Below are 22135 nucleotides of genomic sequence, written 5' to 3' on the forward strand. Positions count from 1 at the left end.
GTTCCTGGGCTCCTGGGCTGAGCTCTGAACCCACTCCCAATCCCCAGTGGCACCTTAAGCAGGTTTGCGGGGCCCTTCCTAGAGGAAGATCCCAGAAAAACCAATCCTTGGCCCTGGCTCTGACACCATATGCCTAGAAAACTGGGCAACTTCCTTTGTCTCAGTTTCTGCATCCAAAAAACACTTTAACATGTATTGCAAAAATTAGGTGAAATAGGAAATGTGGGGTCCTGATAATAATAGAATGTGGAATAAAAGCAGAGATACGACAATGACAACCACATTGAGCAAATTGGCACTGATTTTATGTCTGGATCTGCTAGTGATTTCATACATTATCTCATGTTATCTCCCCCATTTTACATATGGGGAAACTGAGCTGAAGCTGAGTAGCAAGCCCTCAAAGGTCCTGTGTTAAATAGTGGGAAAGCTTTCATGTGAACTGCGGCTGTCCAGCGGCAGAGCTGAGCATACAGACTTCCGTCTCTCCCATCTTCTCACTGCACCATGGGCTGCTGTTATTTATTTGAAGTATTTTAACAAGAGTAGCATTTGAAATGGAAAACTGTGGGCATCAAGTTTTCATAAGATATCAGAGTATTTGTGTGTGTATGTCTTCACATGTGGGGTGTGATGAGCAGAACATGGGGTTGGAGTTAGCTGGAGCTAAGCTTACCTTCCAGGTCTGATACCTACTGGCTGTATTATTTGGGACAAGCTACTTAACCACTCAGGGATGTTACCTTATCCTTAAAATAGAAAACACAATATTGCTTTTCTAAAATCAGTTGTAGAGATGTGAGACACTGTTTGGAACAGGAAGAGCTAATAAATACAGATTGCACTTCCTGTATGCCAGCTACTGTTCTAAAGCTCTATATGTATATCAAATCACTTAATTCTGATAAAAACCTTATGAGGTAGATAATACTATCAATACAATACATGTTTTATAGGCTGGGAAATTGAGGCACAGAGAAGTTAAACAACTTGCTCAAGATTGCACAGCCAGTAAGTGGTGGAGCATTTTTAACCACCAAGCTGTGAACCCCCTTACACACACTTAGCATGGTGAAATATAGCTAACAAGACTTAGCCCTCATTATTATGAACAGCAGTGATCTTCAAACTAGTGTTGAAAGTTAGCAGGACCCTTTCATTGAAAATGATCTTAATGGAAATATGCCTATATATATATGTGTGTGTGTGTGTATATATATATATATATATATATATATATATATATATATGAAATACAGTGAAGGTGGAGTGGCTTTGCTTGAGGTAAAGATGAAATCTCCTCCCTCACCCCCCAAGCCCTGGTATAGCAGTCCTACGTTACTTCTGGGGAGGCTGAGGTTCTGAATAACCCAGTCTGAAAACCACCAATGCCAAATTTTCGATTCTTTTGTGTCTATACCCTACCTCCCACTTGTGGTCTTGCCCTACCCCAAGCCCAGGAAGTCAGCAGGCAGAAAACCAAAGACCAGAATATTTTCCCAGTTCTCCTCTCATACTCCTCTTTTTCTCCCACACTCTTGGTGGCCGTGGCCGTGCCTGACCAGCTGGGACATAACGGGCAGCTGCTAGGAGAGCTGGACGCGAGGCTCACCGGTCTTATCTGAGTTGCAGAGGATGGTTTCCTTCTCAGCTCTCACTCCAGGGCTGGGGCCGTGCTTCATCCACATAGTGATGGTGAACTGGTCGGTCAGGTTCTTGGGCACAACTCCATCAGGGATCTTGGCACCCTGCCTGCCATCGAACTTGAAGATCATTTCACTGCTATCCACCAGCAGTCCTGTGGTCCAGTTGGTGGCAGCACTGGGGGATGGCAAGAGGTCAATGATGCCAGAGGAGGCTCCTACAGGGGATGGGGACAGAAAGAACACAGGGTCATTCCTCCCAGGCCGGGTGTCCTCATGTTCTGTTTTCTGCTATCAGGGCCACAGTGAACTAATCTGCGTACTCACACAGAGCTAAGAGCTCTGCCCTGAGCTGGGTGACTTGGGGAAAGAAGGGTTAAATGTCATCCTTGCCCAAGTTGCCTATGGTGGCTTGGGGAGGCATCAGTAACTTACAGACAAAAGTATTGCATGTGGGAAAACAGTGCAATTAACCATTATACAAGAAAAAAAGTGTTGAAGGAATTTAGAGAAATGAGATTGCCCTGGGGGCTTCGATAAGCAAGCAAGGTTCCTGGAGAAGGCCAGGGCTTGATTCCAGTCAATGGATTCATTCACACACTTATCCATTCATTAACCTGTCAGCCATGTATGGAGCACCTAGCAGGTGCCAAGACCCCTCCTGGGTGCGGGCAAAGTAAAAGTGAATCAGCGCAGTCCCTGACCTGGAGGAGCTCAGTCCCCACAAATTGATGGACACCTGGGGTGCAGTGAGACCAGGGCTGTGATGGGGAAAGTTCTAGGTCCTGACCTGGAAGAGCTCAGTCCCCACAAATCGATGGATATCTGGGATGCAGTGAGACCGGGTTGTGATAGAGGACATACAGCCTGATTCCAAGAGGAGTGTGAATCACTCTGCACTCATCACACTTTTTTCCAATCATTTGTTTAGGCTAAATGGTACAGTGGTTGAGAACATGGGTTCCGAAGTTGGCAGGACTTAAATCTGACGCCTGGTGGTGGTCTGATTTCTAGCCTCGTGACTGTGAGCAGAGACTTCACCTTTCTGACGCTCCACCCCCTTCTCTGCCACTTGCCCTCCCAGGTGTTGTGAGGACTGGACGAGAGACTGCATCCTGGCTTGGACAGTGTGCTTGGTGCTCCATGAATGGAGCTCAGTCTGCATTAGCTATAACTCTGCCGTTATTATTAGAGTTGCTATGATTTTTGCTACCACTACGATTCTAGGCTAAGGATAACCCGAGGCAGTGGGAGTGCCATAGGCAGATTTGTGTTTTGGAATAATTACACCAACAGCTTGGTGGAGGGTGGGGCTGAGTGAGCCAGAGGAGCTGGCCCAGAAGGTAGGTTGGCACAGCCAGGAGGGTAACTGGGCTGCCGTGGCCTTTTCACTGAAGCTCAGGTGCTGCCAGCAGTGTTCTTGGCATCCTTATGCTCTGCAGAGGAGCAAAGCTCAGCTACTCAGGGGATGAGGAAGGTGGAGGGCTTCCTAATACCAGGGAACAAGAACCAGGGAGTCCAAGGTATGCCTGTGCAAGGGACCAGGTGTGTGGGGCTCCCTCTTGGCACAGTACTGACCAGGCAGTCATAAATGGGTTTAATGGACAGTGGTTATGTGTATATAACCTGCCATTTGTCAGGGATCGCTGGACTTCTGAATTCTGTGTATCAGACTCCTCTCACCTGGGGACTGTGTTTCACCCTCGGCCACCATAAACATCCCCTAGAGTTGAAATGACCCTTGAAAATTCCTCAGAAAGGTGCAATATTAGAAACTAATGTACTTTGAAAATGTTTCACCCAGTCAGTTTTCCCTGTAGCTTGGAACAGATACCTATTGGTTTGCAATTGAAGGTTGGCTGCATGAAACATTTGTTTCCTTAGAGCCAGCTGCTCTGCTTAGCTGGTGAGAAGCTCCCCTTGGGAAAGGCCTCTGGGGAACTGCAGTGTCTGAGATGTAGGGGGTGGAGATTCTGGTCTCTTAATTCACAATCACCCTGTAGCTATGCTTATTAAGGGGAACTGTGGGCAGCGTTGACTGCGTTATTAACAAGCATGTTTCTTAGGGCTTTTGCCTGGTAGCATGCCTGACACATAGTAGGTGCTCCTTTAATGTTCATAACTGCCTTTCCTTCTGCAAAGTACCTCTGTGAGATGCTTCTGGCCCCTGCCCAAAACCCACTGAGCTTATTCACCCAGCCTCTAGTCCACATCCTGCATCTCTCATCAATATTTACTTGTTGGGATTTCCCTGGTGGACCAGAGGCTAAGACTCAGTGATCACAATGCAAGGGGACCAGGGTTCAATCCCTGGTCAGGGGACTAGATCCCACATGCCACAACTAAACTCGCATGACACGACTAAGTAAATAGTTAGTAAAGCTAAGTTACTAGTTACTAGTTACCCAGCCAAGTAAATAAATATTAAAAAAGAAATTTTACTTGTCTTCATCCATACTCCTAGAGCCTTATTTGATGTCCATTTTACTTATCTGATAAGCTAGTTCACACTAACATTTTAATGACTAGCAAAGCCTTCAGGGCTATGAATCTCCCTAGGTATTTGAAAGAAAAAAAAAACTACCAATGTAGTGGTAGGTAAAGATTTGGGGGTAGTTGGGGAGTGGGACTGGAGAAGGCAATGGCAACCCACTCCAGTACTCTTGCCTGGAAAATCCCATGGACGGAGGAGCCTGGTGGGCTGCAGTCCATGGGGTCGCTAAGAGTCGGACACGACTGAGCGACTTCCCTTTCACTTTTCACTTTATGCATTGGAGAAGGAAATGGCAACCCACTCCAGTGTTATTACCTGGAGAATCCCAGGGACATGGGAGCCTGGTGGGCTGCTCTGTGTGGGGTCGCACAGAGTCGGACACGACTGAAGTGACTTAGCTGGGGAGTGGGACATACGTGGTCTTTAGAATAAGTTCATTTTCCTAGAATCTCCCAGAATAATGCAACCTGATAACAGCTTTTCTGTCCCATAAGTGAGTTGGATTTGTCCAGGATAACAGCGGGTGACTAGGGCTCACAAAGAGTGTGTGTTGTTCCTGAAATTTCAGGTGGCCAGGGAGATGCAGGCTGACTATGCAGGGCTCCTGACTTCTAGCTGAAGCCAGTGCCCCCAATACAATCTGGCAGGGCCCAATACAAGGATGTGTGTTTGACCATTATCAAGGTCAGCTTCGCCACCACACAGAGCCAGAGACTTGCACACCAGGGAGCCAGGATGACATTGACATAGCTCAAAACTCCACCTCTTGAGCTTCCCTTTTGATTGAGGACCTTGCTGCTGTTAAGGAGCCAATGTTCCTGCAGAATTCACTAGTCATTTAGGCTAGTGAAGGAGTTGAGTGCTAATTTTCCCCAAAGCAAGGTTGGATAGAGGGAGGGAGGTTTAGAGCAAGGATGAGGTGGAGGGTGATGGAGAGTAAAACAGAAAGAGAAGGTTAGGAGGAACAATTGGTTACATGTCAATTTATGTATTTAGGGAACTTTACTTTTCATAGTTACAGACCTTTATTATTTTTTTGACATTGACTTACAACGTTATGTTAGTTTCTGCTGTACAGCAAAATGATTCAGTTATCCATATGTGTACATTAGTTTTTGTATTCTTTTCCATTATGGTTTATCACAAGATATTGAATATAGTTCCCTGCGCTACACAGTAGGATCTTGCATCCATCCTATATGTAGCAGTTTATTTCTGCTAAACCCAAGCCTCCACTCTATCCCTTCTCTACACCCTCTACTCCTTGGCAAGTGCAAGTCTGTTCTCTATGTCTGTGAGTCTGTTTCTCTTTTGTAGATAAGTTTCCTTGTGTTAGATTCCACATATAAGTGATATCATCTGGTATGTGTCCTTCTTCGTCTGACTTACTTTACTTAGTGTGACAATCTCTAGGTCCATCCATGTTCCTGCAAATGGCTATAGTGCTGCTATGAATATAGGGGTACATGTATCTTTTGAATTATACTTTCAACAGACATTTATTCTTATTTCCTTTGGAACATTTTATTGGACACTGAGTGGGTCTAGACTTGAGTATGCCAATGCTTTTTCTTAGTTACTCATCTAAGTGGTGGATATTATAATGATTCCAGTTTACAGTAAGAAATCCAAGGTTCAGCAAGCCCGGGATCACAGCCAGCGAGTGAGTGGAGCTGTCATCAGAACTTGCCAGCCCCAAAGCCTACACTCCCCACTGTACCACCTCAATCAACCTGGAGGAAGATCTTATCATCTCCTGCACATGAAAAACAAAATGGAACTATAGTGATTTATAATATTGTGCTAGTGTCAGGTGTATAGCAAAGTGATTTGGTTACACATATATATGTATGTATCTATACACTTTTTTTGATTCTTCTCCATTTTAGTTTATTACAAGATAGTGAATATAGCTCCCTTTGCTATACTGTAAAATCCCGCTGTTATCTATTTCATATACGGTAGTATACATCTGTTAATTCCATTTCCCCCAATTATCCACTCCCAAACTCCTGTACATTTACAAACATGGAAACTGAGGCCCAGAAAGGGGACATGACTTGACCAGGATCACACAGCCACATAGCTAGTTAGAGGCAGGCCCAGCTGTCAGACACCTGGTGATATTCTTTCTACCATACAGCACAGTGTCCTGCCAAGCTCAGCCCAGAGCCAAGGACCCCATCTCCCTGCACAGGTGGCTGCCCACAGAGAGGCATGTGCCCTGGCAAGGCCATCGATGTCATCCTCGATGAGGGAAATAGCATGTCACTCTGCCCAGCCCACAGATGTTGCCTCCAGGAAAGCATGCCACTGTGTTTCACTAGATGGTGCAGACTTCCACAGACCTAACTGATTGTATTTCATTTTCTAGGGACTTCCCAGATAGCTCAGTGGTAAGGAATCCACCTGCCAATGCAAGAGGCTTGGGTTCGATCCCTGGGTCAGGAAGATCCGCTGGAGGAGGACATGGTAACCCATTCCAGTATCCTTGCCTGGAGACTCCATGGGCAGAGTCTAGTGGGCTATAGTCCATGGGACTTCAGAGTCAGACATGACTTAGTGACTGAGCAACAATTTCATTTCCTGGTGCACTTAAATAAAATGAGAGAGATTTCCTTCCTCCTAAAGTTCTCTCTCCTCTCCCTAAGATATCCCATGGAAAGCAGTGGGTAAACAGGATGCATAACTTGCAAAGATAGTGTGGCATTGTCTGCATGTCAGGGTGTATTTAAGATGCCAAGGTCCCTGGGACCCACTGGGCTGCTGGGGGCTCATACTGGTCTGGTGCACAGAAACTGTGGCCCGAGTGTAAGGGGCTTGTAACCAGAAATGAAGTCTGCTTTGGGGTCTCTGAACCCTATCAAGATGGAGAAGCCTAGCTGAGCCAGCAAGTAGATAAAGACAGGGGTGAATTAGGCAGATTTCAGGACACACAGTGGAGTGAGAGCTCACATGGAGCCTGGGGGCTGGGGTCACCATCTGGGTCTTTTCTTTTTTAATGTTTACGTATTTATTTGGCTGCCCTGGGTCTTAGCTCTGGCACATGGGGTCTTCAGTTGTGGCATGTGGGATCTAGTTCCCTGACCAGGAATCGAAGCCAGAGCCCCTGCATTGGGAACAGGGAGTCTTAGCCACTGGACCACCAGGGAAGTCCCTGGACCTCTTAACTGTAGGGTTTGGCTGCTGTTCTGGATGGCCTTGGTGAAGGCAGAGTGCTCTCAGCAGTTCACAGTGGGCCTGCGGCCATGGTGACAGACATGGAGCCTCAGTCATGCCTCCTTATGGTCCACAATGGGATGCAGAAAGGGATGGGGAGAAGGGGAGGACCTCAGGGGAGAGGAACCATTGTAATCAAGGACACAGGCCTCATTCCATAGCATCTTCCACGATTAGCAATATCAACTCCATATTATTTCATTACATGCTTATATTATGTTTTCGTTAAGCCAGGCACTGTGGTGGGAATGCAGCAATGTACCATGCAGCAATGGGCCCTACCTCTAGAGACCCAATGGAAAGTCTTTTATTTTTGGTGGGTGGAATAGTTCATTGGTATAGAGTCTCAGGGGGAGCCAGAGAGGCCCTCTTGACAAAGGCCATACTTGAACTGCATGAACTACATGATGGTCGAACGCATTCTTCTGTTCCTAACATGCTTCAGTGACCCGCTGATCACAGTTGGCTGTGCGACTTGCTCTGACCAAGAAAATGTGAATGCAAATGACGTGCCACTTTAGGGCAGAAACGTTATGAGCCAGTCCAAGGTTCACCACATGTATTTTTTCCATCTGCCATGAGATCAACAATATTCTAGATAGAGACTATTCTGTTAGCCTGGATCCTGGTGGGAAACCAACATGGAACAGAGCCACAGTCAACCCAAGAAGGACATGTGATAGGAATGCAAATTAACTTTTATTATTTTAAGCCTATAGACTTTGGAATCATTTGTTATTGCAGCCTAACTTGCCCTGTCCTGACTGATAATGTGCATAAGTGACTGACATCAGTGGCTACCATAACTACTTTTCTATCTGCATACCTTCAGGATGGAGGTGGAGAACTTCTTGATGTCCTCTCCAAAGCTCACAAACTGTTGATCCTACCATCAGATTATCCTTCCACCTCTGGAATCCTAGACAACAGGGCTTCTTCAAAGGCCTTGAAATCCCCAGGTGAAGCAAACTGAGCTTTGGACGAAGGTGGTCAGCCAGACTACTGGGCAGGGCCATGGATACCCAGTTGCTGATCAGCCTGGGCAAGGCAAAAACCTTCTCCCCAGAATAGAAGGACATGCTATATGGTAGCTACTTCACTGACTTTAAAGAAGTCATAACCAGAGAGAAGCCCATTGCCTATTGTCATTACCCATTGCTCAGTGTGTGCAACCCTTGCTCATGTATGAATAGTGATTTAACTGGATTCCCAACATGTGTGCATCAGTTTCCCTTATAATCAAAGACCCAATTCAGCTCTGAAAATGGAAGAACCGGTTATGACTGGGGGACTGGTGCTGTCCTCCTTGGAAGCGCTGGCTCTTTAGAAGAATCTTGGAGGAACTGACCATGGTTTCCCATAGTTGGGCTATCCTGAAGGTATAAAACCTTGAATTGTGATTCTTAGTGAGGACAAGCTCTGTTAAGCTGCCCAGTGTAGCAGAAAGCCATGAACTAAATTTTTCACATGACTGTCTTTGCCTTGAACTGTTAAGTGGTCTTATTAACTTCTAGATAATCTCACAAATGAAAGCATTTGGACACGGAACAAATATTTGCTGAATTAAAAAGTAAGCAAATGAGGACTTCCCTGGTGGTCCAGTAGTTAAGAATCTGCCTGTCGATGTAGGGGACATGGGTTTGATCCCAGGTCTGGGAATATCATACTGCTGCGAGTCAACGAAGGCCGTGTGCTACAACCACTGAAGCCCGCATGCTCCACAGCCTGTGCTCTTCAGCGAGAAGCCACCACAAAGGACAAGCCCATGAACCGCAGCTAAACAGTAGCCCCCACTTGTCACAACTAGAGAAAGCCTATGCAGCAAGAAAGATACAGTGCAGTCAAAATAAGTAAATCAATTAAATAAGCAAGAACGCTGAACCTGCCTTAAAAAAATGAATGAATGAATGAATAGATCCTCTATGAAAATCTCCTCTGCTCACAAGTGTATGAACTCTGAGAACAGCTCACTGCCTGATGATCTGAGCTGGTCTGAAGGATCCATTTCTTAATTTAACAGCAGGCTCTCACACTGCAGCCTTTCCTTCAACAGGACCTGTCCTCAGAGCTCTTGACTCCACACACAGAGCAGCTGACCCCAGGTGCCATATGGGGAGGTGCTGGACAGATACCAGGAGCCTGTGGTTTCAAGGAAGGAGCAGTCCTGGCCTCAGGGCTCCAAGAGACGAGTGTGTCACAAACTGCTTTGCTGCTTATTGTAATATGCAGTGGCTCAGGGCCATGGAAACAGGCCTTTTCTTAGGCTCGGGTTAATGTTGAATTGAATTTGGTCAGGAAGCCTCACTGGGGCTTCATCGTACATTTCATTCTCAAGGCAGTTGTATGACACTTCACTTTGGGAAAACCTGGGACTGAGATGGCAGAGTCCTTCATCTTGAATTTCTGAGTCCAGAGGAAGAGATAAGCAGCTTGTCCAACTTCTCCGCGAGGCCTGGCTTCACATACAGGAAGGTCACTGGGGGACCGTGTTAGGCTAAATTTGTTCCTGCAAGTGGAAAGGGACACAGGTGCAGGACCTTGCATCGTGTTTTTCAAAGTCTCAGCGCGCAAACCTCAGGCAGCAATATGGCTGACGTCTGGTGCTCCCTTGGAAACAAAGAGGCTTTCTTCTGGTGCTATCACACCTGCCAGGTACTTCCTGACAGTGGCTCTGCCCAGCTGCTGTCTGATGGCTCCTTATTCAGGGATGCCATCACTGCTCCTTGTGAATGATGCTTCAGGAAGAGGAAGCAGGTGGGCACTGGTCAGACCTCTCTCAGAGCAGGAGACAGCCTTGCCAGGGCTACTGCACAAGGACCGTGTCACAGAAGCAATGCCAGAATTCAAAAGCACCCAGGAGCCCTCCAGCACTGCTTCTGGTAGCAGAGATGGCAGGCAAATATTGACTTAAGGAAAGGGTTCGGAACGGTAAAGGAGAGAGAGGTTCTAGCAGGAAAAAAAAAAAAATCATGAACAAAGGCATAGGGATGGGAATGAGCTGGGGATGGGGACAAATGGGGTACTCTGGCCCGGAAGACGCAGCACAATGGGAAGAAATGGGCTCTAACGATGGACCAGTGGGATGGTGGCAGGTCCTCGGGAGCTCGGGAGGGTGGGGAGTCATTCTAGAGCCGGGAACCCACACCTGGCTGTTCCACAGGTATTTGTCATCACTGTCCCCTAAATCCACCCTTGCCTGGAATTTCTAGTTCTGGTTGGTGGCACTCTCATCCAGTTAGATGCTCACATTAGAATCTTCTAAGATTCCTCGTTTTTCACTGCTTGTAAAGGGCATTTTTACAAGAGCTGTTTGGAATACTTAGGCTGTGCTGCTTTCCCCAGTCTCCTGCATCATTCTAGAAAAACCTGCCTTCCCATGGGCCCTCCTTCCAGCCTGGCAACATGATGAATGGGGCACTGTGCCACCCAAGCAAGGCATACTGCACATCCAGTTCAGTCAATGGTTGACCCTTACTGATTTCGCCTCCTAAATCTGTCTTAGGTTCATCCCTACCGCCACTCCCCCAGTTCAGAAATCATTATCTCTTGCTTAGACTATGGCCATAACATCCTAATTGGTCTCCCTGTTACTATCCAAAGTCAATGAAGATATGTAGAATGACAAAATGCATGAACTCTGGGGCTTAAAGTGTCACGGTAGCCCTCTGGCTGGGAAACCCTGCCAGCAGCTTGTCGACAAGCTAGGGAAAACACAGAGAAGCTTGTCTTCAGAACCTAAGGAGCCCCACCTGAGTTAGGAATCGCAACCCAGGCTCCACTTTAGAAGAGACCTGGTCTGCCTTTCCCTCACGGTCTGGAGAGAGGGTGGGGCCCGGGGAAGCAGATCTAATGCGGATGGGCATGTGTCTCACTCATTTGCTTCTGCCTTTTCTCCTCTGCAGACTCAAGAGGCAGACTCCTGATCTGGAGGCAAGAATGGACCCGCACCATCAGGCTCACTAGGGGTTCTCAGAAGTGCACACCAGGAAGTGAAAGTGAGGACTATATAGTCCATGGAATTCTCCAGGCCAGAATACTGGAGTGGGTAGCCTTTCCCTTCTCCAGGGGATCGTCTCAACCCAGGGATCGAACCCAGGTCTCCCACATGGCAGGCAGATTCTTTCTAGCTGAGCTTGACAAAGGGTCGCTCCCAGTACTAGGTAAGCTTGCATCTCAGGGTAAAGTGCTTTCCTGTCTTATTTAACCTGCCTTCCTGCCAGGTGAGGCTGGCAGCCCAGAGGAGTGAGCTATATTAACAACCAGATGCAATGTTCTTCCCTTGAAAAATCCTCTCCTTCTCTCCATCTCCTATTCTCCTCCCAGTAACATACAGAATCAAATCACCCGTGCATGCCCTTGGGCTCATCTGATCTTTAACAAGTTGACTCTATCATCTCCTAACCTGGAGGAGTTGAGGAAATGACTGTAACCTGCGGTGGCGTGGGGTTGAGCTGACTTATAATTCAGGTGCGCAGGGAGAAAGATGGGATATTCATTCAAAATGAGATGTTGGCGGAGACGGCTTCTCTGTGCGTGGAGTAAAGAGGACCGGAGGCAGCTTTCTCAGTACTGCAGGCTGCTGATGGGCATTTTTACAAGAGCTGTTCGGAATACTTAGGTTATGCTGTTTTCCCCAATCTCCTGCATCATTCTAGAAAAACCTGCATTCCCATGGGCCCTCCTTCCAGCCTGGCAACATGATAAATGGGGCACTGTGCTACCCAAGCAAGGCATACTGCACATCCAGTTCTCAAATTGTCACTTGGTCCTTGGGCAAGAGCTGCGTGCATGAAGGTGTGAGTGTGTGCCTGTGTATGTACCTGTGTTTTCATTGTGTGCATGTAACTGTGTGTGCACATATGCACCTGTGTGTGCATGTGTGCACCTGTGTGTTGTGTATGTGTGTACCTCTGTGTGCACATGTGTGTGCATTGTGCACCTGAGTGTGCATGTGTGTGTGCCTGTGCCTACTTGTGTGCCTGTGTGTGCATCTGTGTGTGAATGTGTGTGTCCTTGTGTGCATGTGAGTACCTTGTGTGCATGTGTACACTTTGTGTGCCTGTGTGTACCTGTGTGCACCTGTGCGTGAATGTGTGTGCGCCTGTGTGTGTATACATATGTATTTGCACCTTGTGTGTGTGTGCACATAAGTGTGTGTGCATGTGTCTCTGTGTCAATGGTGAAGGAGGAAAACTGCTGCAAAGACAGTAGTGGAGGGGTCCCCAGGAGGGGCTGCAGGCTGTGTTCAGAAAGTCACATCTTCCATGGGAGATGGAGTCACCCCCGAGTGCAGGCCCCATCTTAAGACTAAGCTCTTTCTGGAGCTGCCCACAGCCCAGCTGGAGAGGCTGTGTGAGGGCCTGAATAGTCTTGGAGAGAACAAGAAAGAAATGAAATATACATGGTGGGGAGAAAAGAGGCCCATCAACACACCCACCATCTGGTTTACTAAGCACGCAGGACCATTCCCGCAGTACTGTGTCTTATTCTGCAGTTGACTTGAGAGATTTACATTCCAGCTCCAGAGGCCTGGCCCAGCATCACAGACCCAGAGCCAAAGAGCCCTTCCCTCCCATAGACCTACTTTCAAAGTCTTGCTCTGTCACTCCCTGAGTGATCTTAAAAATAATTTTTCCTCTCTGGGTGTCTAATTGTCCATGTTTAAAACTGGATGAATAAGACCCTCCTCAGTGTGAATTAGGGTAGGGCATGTGAAGCACACTGGAGAAGGGATTGACAACCCACTCCAGATTTCTTACCTGGAGAATCCCATGGACAGAGGAGCCTGATGGGCTATAGTCCATAGTGTCGCAAAGAGTTGGACACGACTAACAACTAACACACACACACACACGTGAGGTGCACACAGCAGGTACTCAATTAAGCTAAGCTTCATCGGGTAGAACCTGCATCAGCCTGGCTCCCAGTTCCAGCCTGCTTCCTCCTTGGGGCACCATCTCTCAGCCCACTGACAGCCAGCCCTCTGTCCCCCACACTTGGATCCTTCACATTCCCCATCTCTCCTCCCAGCCTAGCTCTTCTCCAACGTGGACATCCAGGCCCAGCTTCACCAGCATGTGTCCTGAACAGTCACACGGGGCCCCAGGTTGGTTTCATGCTTTGCTGTTTCTGCCTTAAAATTCTCCATAATTTTGGAACAAAAGTCCAGCACTTTCATTTGCAGTAAGCCCTTGTGTGCCATAGCTGGTCCTGGAGGAGGAGACACACCTCTCCCTGAGAGGCTGGTACCACCTTTCACATTGGCCCCTGGGAAGGCACCTCTCTGAAATCAATACAGTACAAGGGAGCCGTGTTCCTTCAGGTCCCATGCTAGGTGCTCTTCCACACCTGGTGCTGTGTCTACATGTGTGTGCCTGTGTGTGTACACAGGAACATAACATCCCTAAGTTACTGATGAAGAATAGAGGCTTTGTCACAGCACTTGCCCACAGCCTTAGAGTTGGTACATGGTGGGGTCTGATCAGGTACGGTCGGTGCTGAAAGCTGAGCCTTCCAACCCTTTAACCCGGGGGTCCCCAACCTCTGGGATCTAATGCCTGATGATCTAGGGTGGAGCTGATGTAATAACAACAGAAATAAAGTGTGCTTGAATCATCCTGAAACCACCTCCAGTCTGTGGAAAAATTGTCTTCCACGAATCTAAAAAGGCATGATACAAATGAGGTTACTAAGAAAACAGAAAGAGGTTCACAGTCTTAGAGAACAAACTTATGGTTGCCAGAGGGGAGGAAAGGGGCAAATGGATAGTTAGAGAGTTTGGGATGGATATGTACACACTGCTATATTTAAAATGGACAACCAGCAAGGGCCTACTGTATAGCACAGGGGGCTCTGCTCAGTGTTATGTGGCAGCCACGAGGGGCGGGGCATTTGGAGGAGAAGGGGTATGTATATATGTATGGCTGAGTCCCTTTGCTGTCCACCAGAAACTATCCCAACATTGCTTGTTAATCAGCTGTGTGTGTGTGCATGTGTACGCAGTTGCTTTAGTTGTGTCTGACTCTTCGCAACCCTGTGGACCGTAGCCCACCAGGCTTCTGTCCATGGGATTTTCCAGGCAAGAGTACTGGAGTAACATGCCACACCCTCCTCCAGGGGATCTTTCTGACCCAAGGACCAAACCGCCATCTCTTAGGTATCCTGCATTGGCAGGTGGGTTCTTTACCACTAGCACCACCTGGGAAGCCTGTTAATTGGCTACCTCCAGTACAAAATTGGAGAAGGCAATGGCAACCCAGTCCAGTACTCTTGCCTGGAAAATCCCATGGACAGAGGAGCCTGGTAGGCTGCAGTCCATGGGGTCACTAAGAGTCGGACATGACTGAGCGACTTCACTTTAACTTTTCACTTTCATGCATTGGAGAAGGAAATGGCAACCCACTCCAGTGTTCTTGCCTGGAGAATCCCAGGGATGGGGGGGCCTGGTGGGCTGTCGTCTATGGGGTCGCACAGAGTCGGACACGACTCAAGTGACAGCAGCAGCAATACAAAATAAAAAACTTTAAAAAACTGTCTTCCATGAAACCGGTCCCTAGTGCCAAAAGGTTGGACATTGCTGATTTAAGCATAATAAGTAAACTTAATATTCATCCAGGGGTCACATGTACCAGTGCAGTGGGGAGCGGCTGATTCCTTCATAATATAGTAAGATACGTTTTGTATATATTGTTTAAAACAATGAATTAAAAAATAACCCAAACAGGGAAGCCTACCACATAATTTCTGAAGGGACTTCTCAGAGTAGGTCTCCCGGTCACAGCCCTTCCCAATGTAGTTGGTCTGCAGCTCCGTGGTGATCTGGATGGAGGAAACGGCCCCATCGCACGTCTCCAGGTGGATGCTGGGGAACAGGGGCACGCTCCCTGAGCCAGGCTGGTACTCAATCCTCTTGGTCCAGTCTGAGTAAACAAGGAAAGAGTTACTGTCAGTCAGGTGCAGACAGTTCTGCGGCAATATGTGTTTTGAAAATGTACATTTGTTCCAACACAGTTGATACCTTGGGAGAAGGAAATGGCAACCCACTTCATTTTTCTTGCCTGGAGAATCCCATGGACTAAGGATAGGCCTAGCAGGCTACAGTCCATGGGTTCACAAGAGTCGGGCAGACTTAGCGACTAAACCACCACAATCGATACATTAGGAAATGATTCGAGGATAACGGGGATTTTCACATTTGCTTATGCAAGATTTTGTCCCCAAGAAATACTAGGTGAATTCAGAAATCCACACCTGGCTGAGCTAAGCCACATAGGAAGGCACAAAACGGGCCCATGTACAGACCTCAAAACATCTACCAGCTACTCCACTCGCCATGTATAATGAGCCACACCTGCCTGCAACGCAGTTACAACTTTCTGTGTCATTCAGAAAACCCTCTTTACAATAATGCATCAGCTTCAACCCTTCCTATAGCCACCACCACAAGCAACCCTCAGGTCTCTTCAAGGTAAGGTACCATATTTATTGTAGTACTTATATATTTGTTAATCATTTAACCTGTGTAAAACTCTGCTGGTGTTGTTTGTGTGTGTGTGTCTTGTTTGAAAATAAGGTTGGCTTTTAATTTTCTTTGTTATTATTTCTGACTATGCTGGGCCTTTCTTCCTGTGCATGGGCTTTCTCTAGCTGTGGTGAAGGGGTGTTGTGTACTCTCTGGTTGCCATGTGCAGGCCTCTCACAGCAGGGGCTTCCCTTGTTGCACAGCACAGACTCTAGAACTTTGGCTCCATAGTGGTGCACTGGCTTGCTGCCCTGGGGCATGTGGGATCTTCTAGGACCAGGGATTGAACTCATGTCCCCTGCCTTGGCAGGTGAGTTCCCAACCACTGGACCTCCAGGGAAGTCCCTTTGTCTTTTCTTATGCATCACCGATGATGTTTCTGACTGTTGAGTCCCTCGTCCCATTTTTCCCAGCAAGGTGATTTTCAGGAATGCATACACCTTGCCACAAGCAAACAAACAAACAAAAAGAAACCAAGGTAATTCAGGATTCCATGAGGCCATGGGGTTAAGCACAATGATTCCTTCCCTTTCAGGACTGTGACTTAAGTAGGGCTGATGGTCTTATCCCTGCATTTTAGTGGAAAAATAACTTGGAGACATCAAAGTGTGGGAGAGGAACAAAATCACAATCAAAATGACACCACACAAAAAAGAGCAATCAACAAAAATAAACACTGAGAGTGAGTGTACACAAGAACTGATTGAAACAACAATAGTGGAGAGTCAGAGTCTAGGCAAGGCCATGCTCATGGTGACTGGCAACAGCCCTTGCTGACAATACATGAGTTGTGGATACTATTATGTATGACTCTCAAACCGTTTGTCACTTTGCTAGGTGGTATCTCTTTTTAAAAAGTTTTTTTATGTGAACCATTTTAAAAAAGTTTTTGTTGAATTTGTTACAATATTGCTTCTATTTTATGTTTTGTTTTGGTTTTTTTGGTCTGGAGGCATGTAGGATTTTAGCTCCTGGACCAGGGATTGAACCTGTACCCCATTCATTGGAAGGCAAAGTCTCAACCATGGAACAACCAGGGAAGTCCCCGGATGGTGTCTTTACGCCAAGGTAAAAATGAAAATCTATGGATTGCCTGCCTCACCCTTGGGAAACTCAGAAAGTCTTGCATTTAGGATCATTCATCAGCCACCAAGGGGCTCCCTGAAAATACCCATTGGCTGCTGGCCGCCATCTTGAGGAAACCAGCAGAGTGAAAGGGCTGGGCTTAGGGACAGATGGCTTTGTTCAGTGAGCAAACGTGTTTGAGCTTCTTATGTACCCAGCTTTGCAAGGAGTCTGAAAGGGTCCCTGCGTTGTGGAGCTGAGAGAGAGACAAGCAATGAATACCCCATGCTGTCCTATCGCGGAGGGTAAGTGTTAGGACCAAACAGGTGCCAGGACAGGCTTCCAGGGGCCAAGGTAGGCCTAAGTCTCCTTTACAGCGGGGCTGAGTTATTGCCAAGGAGGAGCTGAGATCACCCTCTGCCGGCGCCAGGACTCAACCAATCAGTATACTCCCTGTAGCCTGGTTCAAGCTTATCAGGATCAGGACAAGGATGAAAACCCCCTAAGAAAGCCTGCGAGCGTGAAAATCTAGCCAATTAGTAGATGCTAAGGAACCCTTGCAACCAATCCGCCCCTGCCCCCAACTCCCTTCTTTGTCTTAACCTATAAATACTTCTGTAATTCAGGGCTCCGGGCCCTTGCTCCGCTCCACTGCGCTGGATGTGACTTGGGCCCTGGCTCGAGCTAGCAATAAATTCCCTTTTTGCGTTTACATTGCCGTGGATGTCTTGTTTTCTCAGCTGTGGGGACTTGGACTGCGGGCATAACAGTAAGTGCTATGAAAGGAAAAGTGGTGACAGAGAGGAGCTTCTTTAGATGGAGAGAGTTCCTGTCTGAGCTGACGCCTGAATGTCAAGGATCAAAGCCCATGGGGAGCCTCAGAGAAGCTTGTTTGAAGTAAAGGCAGAAACCATCTTGGCTTGACTCCATCAGGTCAGGAAGTTCTTGGGCAGGTTATTGAAGGTCTCCAAGCCTCAGGCTCCTTATCAGTGAAGTGGGGAGCACAGTGTGGGGCTGAGGACTAGGGGCAACCATGTGGGCCTGGCAGGCAGTAAGGCTCCAATCCTTGCTATTCCTTCCCCAGGGAGGAAAGGAGATGCTCGCACCCCCTGCACATTCCACATAACCCGGCAATCTGGGTTTAGCTCTGAACCCCCACATTAACCAACCCTCCTTTAATGTATATTTTGGAGTCATGAGCAAAGATTTAACACCACATTGTGAGGTTTATCACCAGGAAACCTGCTATGGGATGATTTTTGTTTGTTTTTAAATGAAATTTTATTGGCGTATCCTTGCTTTGCAACGTTTCCACTGTACAGCAAAGGGAAGCAGCCATACATATACACATATTCACTCCTTTCTGGATTTTCTTCCCATTGAAAGGATGTTTAGATGACAATGACTATAGGCAAAAGAGAATACACCCTATTATATGTCTTTCCTCAGAGCCCCCGGGAGCTGTGTCTGGAATGGCCCATTACCCCCTGGAGGATAAGACCATGGAGTTGCTATAGCCCATGTGGCCCCAGGTCAATCTAAAGGACAAATCACTGGCAGACAGGAGGGCTTTTTGTCTGATATATCTGAAAGTCACCGTGCTGGAAGCAGCAGTCCACACATAACCAGGCTCGTCTCAACCTAGGTTCAAAATGTTGCATATCTCTGTGCATTCGGTCATGCAATTTCTTCTGCATGGAGCTCCCTTTCTATTCCTTTCTATCTGTTACCTCTACCACATAACTTTCAGGATATCTCCAGTCTGGATAGAAACCCTCCTCTGTGCCCTCACAGCGTTCTCAACAGTAGAGTCCAAGCTGATGGCAACTCTGAATCCCCATCATGCTTCACAATGCTCTGCACAGGGCAGATACTCACTAGATAGTGGTAGGAAGCATGAATGGGTCTTGTAGGATATCATTGGAATGATCCATTTATGTGCCTTCCCCTTCTTGTAACTAGGAACTCTTTAAAGGCAGGAATTGTGAGTTTATTTTTGATCCCTCCACACCATGCTCTGAGCCCAGGAAATAGTTTCCAGGTGGATCTGGGGAGCCCCAGAGACCTAACCTTGACTTCAGCCATGGCAGCCTTTCTTGAGCCACAGACAGAACCCATAGCCTATTTGTAGCTCCTCTGGTACTTTCTCTGTCTGCCCCTACTCTCGCTCTACAGAAACAACCATCCCAACAGAAGCCATCACATGTTTGCTTCTCTTTGTTCTCAGTAAGGCAATTGGTCCATAAATGATAATGGAAGAATATCTTCCCAGTAACAAGACATGGTAACAAGGAAGAGGCTGCTCTCCTTCCCTTCCTCACTCCTCTCTCTCTGCATCATCCTTCTCTTTAGAGATGCAATTAAAAAAGATCAGAGAAATGGTTCTGTGCAGGGTGCCCATGGTATGGCCCTACATCCCCAGTTCTTGAGTCTCTTGCTAGTGGGTGAGAGATTCCTCACAACATCTACTTCTGGAAGCCTCTTCTGTTGAGAAGCCCAAGACATTCCTGGTATTGGTGTTCTGTGAGGGCCGTGGGCATCTCTTTCTCATCCAGGTATATTAGTGGTTATCTTTGATGAGAAATTCCAGCTCAAGTCTTTTTAGGAGTGTAAGTACCAGAGCAAATAAATAACAAGGCTGTATATTGTCACCCTGCTTATTTAACTTATATGCAGAGTACATCATGTGAAATTTCAGGCTGGATGAAGCACAAATTGGAATAAAGTTTGCTGGGAGAAATATCAATGACCTCAGATATGCAGATGACACCACCCTTATGGCAGAAAGAGAAGAGGAACTAAAGAGCCTCTTGATGAAGGTGAAAGAGGAGAGTGAAAAAGCTGGCTTAAAACTCAACATTAAAAAAACTAAGATCATGGCATCCAGTCCCATTATGCCATGACAAATAGATGGGGAAACCATGGAAATAGTGACAGACTTTATTTTCTTGGGTTCCAAAATCATTGCAGATAGTGACTGCAGCCATGAAATTAAAAAACGCTTGTTCCTTGGAAGAAAAGGTATGACAAACCTAGACAGCATAATAAAAAGCAGAGACATTATTTTGCCAACAAAATCCATCTAGTCAAACCTATGGTTTTTCCAGTAGTCATGTATGGATGTGAGAGTTGGACCATAAGGAAAGCTGAGTGCCAAAGAATTGATGCTTTTGAACTATGGTGTTGGAGAAGACTCTTCAAAGTCCCTTGGACAGCAAGGAGATCAAACCAGTCAATCTTAAAGGAAATCAGTCCTGAATATTCATTGGAAGGACTGATGCTGAAGCTGAAATGCCAATACTTTGACCCCCTAATGCAAAGAACTGACTCATTGGAAAATACCCTGATGCTGAGAAAGATTGAAGGCAGGAGGAGGAGGGGACGGCAGAGGACGAGATGGTTGGATGGCATCACCGACTCAATGGACATTAGTTTGAGCAAGCTTCAGGAGTTGGTGAAGGGAAGCCTGGCGTGCTGCAGTCCATGGGGTCACAAAAAGTCAGACGCGACTGAGCGACTGAAGTGAACTGAACAGTGGAGACAGAGTCCTAGCAAAGTTTTCAGTCCTTTTGGTGCCTTTGGTTAAGGGGGCAAGGCCCTCTCCAAGGAGAAATCAGGCAGAAAAGAATTTTAAGAACATCACACCTGCTAGTATCTTTTGTGATCTCATGAGGCGTGTTTTTGAGGGCTTATGGAGAACAGGCAAATTGCAACCATCCGTAAAAGAAGTCAATGAAGCTTTCCAAGTGTCGCATCCTTGAAATAGTGGGAAGCTCACACAAACATCTCTCATTTTCCAAGAAAGGGCGGGGGTTGAAGAGAGCAAAAGGCAAGTCATCAAACTTACTGTGTGCCACATGAAGTATCTATTCATTTTCATTTTCCGGAGGATAGATGGCTGGATGACTAAGAGTATGACCTCTAAATTCAGGGTGCCTGGATGCAGATTCCAACCTTCTCACTTCCTGTGTGGACTCTGAGTAAACCACCTACCCACCTTGAGCCTGAATAAAAGTAGCACCTACCACCCAGGATCTAGGGAGATTAAATGCTGAATCATTTCAGCCTCAAACACAATGGACACATTCATCAGATATAGTATTAATGTTGTTAATTGATTATGTATTCAGTAACATTTATTACAGGAAATAAGAGGACATACAATTATTAGCAGCTACAAGATGCTAAGTGCTGTGACATCTGTTCTTTCATTTAATCCTCCCAGCGACCCAGTGAGTGGGTGTTACTATCTTAATAGTGCATATGGCAAAACTGTGGCTGAGAGTTGGTGTGACTTGCTCAAGGCTATATAGTTCTTTTACAAGAACTCCTCTATGATTCTAAGGATTTGCTGGGACTGAGAATGGTGATTTTTACAGATTCATCTTTGAATATTCAGTTTACATGGATAAATTTTTTTTAAATGATTATTTCTGATGATGGCAAAGGATCAAGGAATATTGTCAGTTTCATCAATGCTTGACCTTGGGGGCAGTTGTAGGGGTCAAGGGGCTGCTTTGATACCGAAGACTTGAAGAAATCTGGGTTTGAATCTCATCTCACCCAAATTCGGGTCATGTAACCTTTGCAAAGCAGTTATCTTTGGGCCTCTGTGGCCTCACCTGTAGATCTGAGATACTTATACCTCCTCATGGGCTTGATGTATGCATTGAAGGCTAAGGGCCCAACAGAGCGACCTTCCCCCTTGATACCTCATGATAGAAACCTCCCACTTTGGTTCACAAGCTTCCTAAACTTCTCTGAACTATCCCACTTGGAAACAAAATCTTTTTGGAAAGAAAATCATTTCAATTCATGAAAGATCTAGAGACTAGTTAATGAGCTGTTGTTCATTTTTTTTCTTAAATAAAGAGAAAAGAAGTAGACCACCTATTGTTTTAAAACTCGGGCTCAATGACATCATAAACATTCTTGGAAAGGTTACCCTGGAGTGTCTTCAGGAATTAAATTCCCTCTCAGGGGATTAAAGATTTAGAAATGGGATGAATGTATTATAACTCCTGCTGAATTTGGGGATCATATATTTTCTCATTAGGAAAAGATTAACTACTTAGAACTCTCTTATTAGATGCCTGGAGGTGGAAAAAAGCTAAGCTGAGACTTCTGGAAAGCACAGGCTTTATGGGCTCTTGTAATTCAAGACACTCGGTAAATCGTTCCAACTCTATACTC

At 46.5% G+C, this 22135-nt stretch overlaps 1 protein-coding gene across 1 annotated transcript in view; it reads right to left on the bottom strand.

The window, feature by feature from the left end:
• The window catches only part of CLSTN2 (calsyntenin 2), a 731451-nt gene that overhangs the window by 101374 nt on the left and 607942 nt on the right, over positions 1 to 22135 (bottom strand). The window contains exons 6-7 of the mRNA XM_052642128.1: positions 15090 to 15275; positions 1613 to 1861 (exon numbers count right to left, since the gene is read on the bottom strand). Of these exons, the coding sequence (XP_052498088.1) occupies positions 1613 to 1861; positions 15090 to 15275 (435 nt within the window). The remainder of the gene's footprint in view (positions 1 to 1612; positions 1862 to 15089; positions 15276 to 22135) is intronic.

Source organism: Budorcas taxicolor, chromosome 1 (genome assembly GCF_023091745.1).
Source record: "Budorcas taxicolor isolate Tak-1 chromosome 1, Takin1.1, whole genome shotgun sequence".
Classification (NCBI taxonomy): Eukaryota; Metazoa; Chordata; class Mammalia; order Artiodactyla; family Bovidae; genus Budorcas; species Budorcas taxicolor.